Raw genomic sequence first — 6,016 nt, forward strand, 5'->3', positions numbered from 1 at the left:
ATTAGCACATAACCCAATCCCTGCTTAGAGGCATCACGGTATATCACAAAGCGTTCATTACCATATGAAAGTGTAAGAACTGGTGCTGAGGTTAAACGTATCTTAAGTTCTTGAAATCTCTTTTCACAATTATCATCCCGCTAAAACTTAGCATTCTTTCTGGTTAACTGTGTCAGAGGAGAAGCAATCTGAGAGAATCCCTCCACAAATCTACGATAGTAGCCGACCAACCCCAAGAAACTTCTAACCTCTGTGACATTTGTAGGCTGTTCCCATTTCATAATTGCTTTAAGCTTTTGAGGATCAACATAAATGCCTTCAGTTGATATCACATGGCCTAGAAATACTACTCTGTACAACCAGAACCCGAACTTGCTGAACTTGGCATACAACTGCTTCTGCCTTAAGGTTTGCAAAACAGTCCGCAAATTCTCTGTATGCTTTTCTTCGCTTCGGGAATACACCAAAATATCATCAATGAATACTATCACAAACCTATCTAGATAAGGGCGAAATACCCTATTCATTAAATCCATAAAAGCTGCTGGGGCATTTGTTAACCCGAATGACATCACTAGGAATTCATAGTGTCCATAACTGGTTTTGCATGCTATTTTTGGAATATCGACCTCTTTAATTCTAAGCTGATAATATCTCAAGTACAAATCAATCTTAGAAAACATTTTCGCTCCCTGAAGCTGATCAAACAAGTCATCAATACGCAGAAGTGGATACTTGTTACATACTGTAACTTTGTTCAACTGCCAGTCGATGCAAAGTCTAAAAGTCCCATCTTTTTTCTTAACAAACAAGACTGGAGCTCCCCACGGGGACACACTAGGTCTAACAAACCCTTTATCCATTAACTCTTATTAGTGGACCTTCAATTCCTTCAATTTTGCTGGAGCTATCCTGTACGGTGCTATAGATATAAGAGATATTCCAGGGACTAAATCAATAGAAAACTCAACCTCTCTGTTAGGTGGCATCCCAGGAATTTCATCTAGAAATACATCAGGAAATTCTTTGACTACTGCAATATCCTTCAATGTCAATTCTCGAACTTCTTTGCCAATACATGAGCTAAATAAGTTGAGCACCCTTTTCTCAACATCCGTCTTGCACTAATGGCAAATTTGACACATGAAGGTAGAAGTTTACGGTCCCCATAGAATTTCACCTCAGCTTCCCCTGGCCTTTTAGACAAACTTCTTTTTTGAAGCAATCCACAGTAGCACAGTGAGATGCAAGCCAATCCATGCCCAAAATGGCATTGAAATCTCGAATGTCTAAAATAATCAAGTTCGCTCTGAATTCATACTCACCCAATCTAATCATACAATCTCGATACACACTCTCAGCAAGTAGTGACACCCCAGTAGGTGTACTGATAACTCTAGGAAATGAGAGTTATTGCATCAATTCTAAACTTGAATAAAGACCATTTAGAGAGCAAATAATGCGTTTTGATTACATTTTGTTGACCTTTTGCACAGACATTCATTTTAGTTGAGTCCTAATAAGTTTTGCTTGAATCATAGCAATTTGTGCTAAAAACAGGTTTTAAATTGTAGGTTTAAATTCATGAGGGGATGTGAAGTCATTAGACGAGAAAGAAGAGGAAAGAAGATGGTCACAAAAGAAGAAAAGCACAATCGGGAATAATACAGTGCTGTTGAGGATGTTAGAGCAACTAGTGCTGCAACAATCTGGGAGCAACACGAGAGAAAACTTAGGCATGGGTCAGCAATAAAATCACAATCTACATGTTTCCTAATTTAAACACATGCACGCTCATGGGCTTTGGTTTTAACCTAATTGGCAATATATAAAGGAGGCATGCACCACACAGAAAGCGGCGGAGAAATTACCATCAAAACAATTACAAAGAAAAGAAGAAGAAGAAGAAGATCGGGATTGAGAGTGCTGTTCGGCATCGTTAAAGAACCGTGCAGGATCATTAGTCTTCGACCGTGCTCAACTCATATTTATTTTCCTTCCTTTAATTGTTTCGATGTATTCTGAGATCATTATGTTTAGTTTTCTCATCCAGATTATGAACTAAACTTATTTGTAGTTGAGTGATAAATAATTCAATGGGTTCTTGACTGTTCTGTTATGTTGTTATGGTAATGCTGTAGCATTATACTCTAGTAATTTTATGAATACAACTGTTATTTCGGTTGACCACTCATTTAATAGTTTCAGTTAAGATAGAGCAGTAAAAGAGCATGTCTTAGCGGACATTATTAGAGTATTACTTGTTCTTAAGTCGAGTTTCCTGGATTAGGTTATCTTAAATCCCGTAAGGGCAATACTTGAAGTTAAGATTTGTGACACTCTAGACATAGGTGTTCACCTTGTAGGGTAGAGAGATTAAAGATTATAATGCCATACCATAAATATATGAGCAACTGGTCATTGTTAATAGATTTAAAGGTATGAGATTTCCAACATTCGATAGCTGCAAATGCAGATTTGTTCTACCATTACTGCAACACTTATTATAACAACTAGTGCTAATTTGGTAAACAACAATCACCCCATTAGGAGAGTTTGATCATTCAACTACTACATTCTCAATTGAATCTTAGACACATTTAACTTAGTTTATTTAGTTACAGCGTTAGTTTATTTCTATTCCTCATAATTATTAGTTACGGAAGAATTATTTGACAAGTGTTTGTTTCGATCTTTAGTTGATTTGCACTATTGTGATTGCTTTAGCATTTTGAGTAACATCAATCCCTGTGGAGACGATCTTGAATACTCATTACTTTATTACTTGTTGTGTATACTTGCACATTGGCATTAATAATAATTGATTATAGAAATCAACCAACAAGTTTTTGGCGCCGTTGTCGGGGATTGATTGTTTATTTTTTAAGTGTAAAGTAAATTGCGATAGCACCAAACTTAATTTGATTCATTCTATTGATTGGCAGATCAGTACGTGCATGCGCAAAGATAGATCTATGGTATTCCAATTCAATCCTAAGATTGAAAGGACTATCGGGAGATTGCGAAGAGAACAAAGAAATTCAAAGACTGTTTCAGGCATGAATAATTTGCAAGTTGAGGGAAATTTGAACCCTCACGGGCCTTTACAACCAGCCAACATTCAAGAAGAGCAGAATGAATATGCTAACGGGAGACAGCCAGGCAATAACAATATTATTTACATGGCAGATGACAGGGACAGAGCTATACAAAATTATGCTGTGCTAACTCCTCAAGTTGTCTATCCTGGTATCATCAGACCTGAAGTAGATGCTGCCAACTTTGAGTTAAAACCAGTGATGTTTCAAATGTTACAAACAGTTGGGCAATTCAATGGATTGCTCAATGAAGATCCTCATCTCTATCTTAAATTGTTCTTGGAAGTAAGTGATACTTTCAAGATTGCGGGAGCAACACAAGATGTCTTAAGCTTGAGGCTCTTTCCTTATTCCTTAAGAGATCGAGCAAGGGCATGGTTAAATTCATTACCATCTGATTCCATCACTACATGGAATGAATTGGCTGATAAATTCCTAATGAAATATTTCCCACCGACAAAGAATGTAAAATTACAGAATGAGATTACCTCAACTTGAAGATGAGAGTTTGTACGAGGCTTGGGAAAGATTCAAGGAATTGCTCAGAAGGTGTCCTCATCATGGTATTCCGTGTTGCATTCAATTGGAAACTTTCTACAATGGGTTGAATCTGAGTACAAGGTTAATGGTGGATGCTTCAGCAAATGGAGCTCTGTTATCCAAATCCTACACTGAAGCTTATGAAATTTTGGAGAGAATTGCCAATAATAATTACCAGTGGCCTTCAGCCAGGCAACTAGCAGCAAGAGGATCAGCATGGGTACATAGCATTGATGCAATTACAGCTTTATCAGCTCAAGTAACCTCATTGACTAACATGGTAAAAGCCATGACAGCTGCTCCAGCAACAGTAAAGCAAGTTACTGAACTTTCTTGTGTCTACTGTGGTGAAGAACATGATTTTAATAATTGCCCTGGAAATCCAGCCTCAGTAAATTATGTGGGTAACTTCAATCGACAACCTTAGAACAACCCATATTCAAATACTTACAACCCAGGTTGGAAACAACACCCAAATTTCTCATGGAGTAATCAGAATCGAAATGCTCTAGCATTGAATGGACTAAGTAGAAACACACAACCACAACCACCTGGTTTTCATCAATAAAGTCAAGGGCAAAAGCATATCAGTCAGGATCCAATCACTTCATTGGAAGCACTAATCAAGGAGTACATTGCAAAGAATGAAGCAATTGTGCAGAGTCAAGCTGTGTCCTTGAGAAACTTTGAGAATAAAATGGAACAATTAGCTACAGCAATGAGCAGCAGAACTCAAGGAAGCCTACCTAGTAACACAGAAGACCCTAGGAGAGAGAGCAAAGAATACTGCAAGGTAATTAGCTTGAGATCTAGAAAGAATGTTGATATCCCAGTTGAGGTGACCAAAAATGGGATGGAATGCAATTCAGCTCAAAAACCAACTCAAAGGGGAAGCATGTTACAGCAGACTCCCCATCAAGACACTGGTGTAAGGGGCCAAGCTATAGCAACTGCAGAAGAAATTCAACCAGATCTTGCTGACAAAGAAGTTGCAATACCAGTAACCACAACCTGCACCAACTTAAACAAACAGAGTTTGGTATCTCCTGAATCTAACCAGTAGTTTAGACATCCACCACCCTTCCCTCAAAGGTTCCAGAAGCAAAAACAAGACAAGCACTTCAGCAAAATCCTGGAAGTGTTGAAGCAACTGCACATAAATATACCTTTTGTAGAAGCTTTGGAGCAAATGCCAAATTATGTGAAATTTCTAAAAGATATTTTGGCACGAAAAAGAAGGCTGGGAGAGTTTGAAACTGTTGCTCTAACACAGGAAAGCAGTCACATGCTCCAGAGTAAAATTCCCACAAAATTGAAAGATCCAGGGAGTTTTACAATACCATGCTCTATAGGGACTAGGTATGCTGGCAGAGCACTTTGTGATTTGGGAGCTAGTATTAACTTGATGCCATTATCTGTATTTAAGCAGCTTGGAGTAGGGGAGTGCAGACTAACAACTGTCACTCTGCAATTAGCTGACAGATCTCATGCATATCCTGAAGGAAAGATAGAGGATGTACTGGTGAAGGTTGACAAATTCATTTTTCCAGTGGATTTCATTGTGCTGGACTTTGAAGCTGACAAAGAGGTACCCATTATACTTGGCAGACCTTTTCTAGCAACTGGAAAGACTTTGATAGATGTGCAGAAAGGAGAGCTGACAATGAGAGTGAATAATCAGCAAGTCACATTTAATGTACTAGAGGCTATGAGAAACCCTGATGAAATAGAAGATTGCAATTTCCTAAGTGTAATGGATCTTGTTGTAGCAGATAGAATGGACAGATGCTGCAATAATATACTTAACAAAGTCACCACCTTTGAGGAAGTTGAAGAGGAAGATGTTGCAGCAATTCAACCAGATTGGATGGACAAACAACAATATAATAAACACAACAGGGTTATTGAACACCTGAATCTTTCAGACAGGGAAGCAAAAACAACTTTACCATCTACTGAATCACCTCCTTCTTTTGAATTAAAACTATTACCTTCACATTTAAAGTATGCTTATCTTAGTCAAAACAACACACTCCCTGTAATCATTTCTTCTACTTTGAATGCAGGTCAAGAACAAAGCCTAGTAGATTTGCTGGGAAAATACAGAAAGAGCAATTGGATGGACCATGGAAGATATAAAGGGGATCAACCCATCAATATGTATGCATAAAATCCTGTTAGAAGACTGTTCCAGCAATTCGGTGGAGCACTAGAGAAGGCTGAATCCTATTACGAAAGTAGTGAAGAAGGAAATCATCAAATGGTTAGATGATGGAATCATATACCCAATATCAGATAGTTCATGGGTAAGCCCAGTTTAGTGTATTCCAAAGAAAGGAGGGATAACAATAATAGCTAATGAAAAGAATGAACTTATT

At 37.9% G+C, this 6,016-nt stretch overlaps 1 protein-coding gene and 1 pseudogene across 1 annotated transcript; one reads left to right on the forward strand and one right to left on the reverse strand.

Annotated features, from left to right (window-relative positions):
• Window positions 1-3,565: 3,565 nt before the first annotated feature.
• LOC127900098 (small nucleolar RNA R71) lies at window positions 3,566-3,665 on the reverse strand (annotated as a pseudogene).
• A 1,162-nt stretch (window positions 3,666-4,827) lies between these two features.
• On the forward strand, window positions 4,828-5,808 carry LOC127899933 (uncharacterized). Its single transcript, XM_052434079.1, has one exon. The coding sequence runs from the start codon at window positions 4,828-4,830 to the stop codon at window positions 5,806-5,808; it is 981 nt and encodes a 326-aa protein (XP_052290039.1).
• The last annotated feature ends 208 nt before the right edge of the window (window positions 5,809-6,016 follow it).

The sequence above is a fragment of the Citrus sinensis genome, chromosome 9 (genome assembly GCF_022201045.2).
Source record: "Citrus sinensis cultivar Valencia sweet orange chromosome 9, DVS_A1.0, whole genome shotgun sequence".
Lineage (NCBI taxonomy): Eukaryota > Viridiplantae > Streptophyta > Magnoliopsida > Sapindales > Rutaceae > Citrus > Citrus sinensis.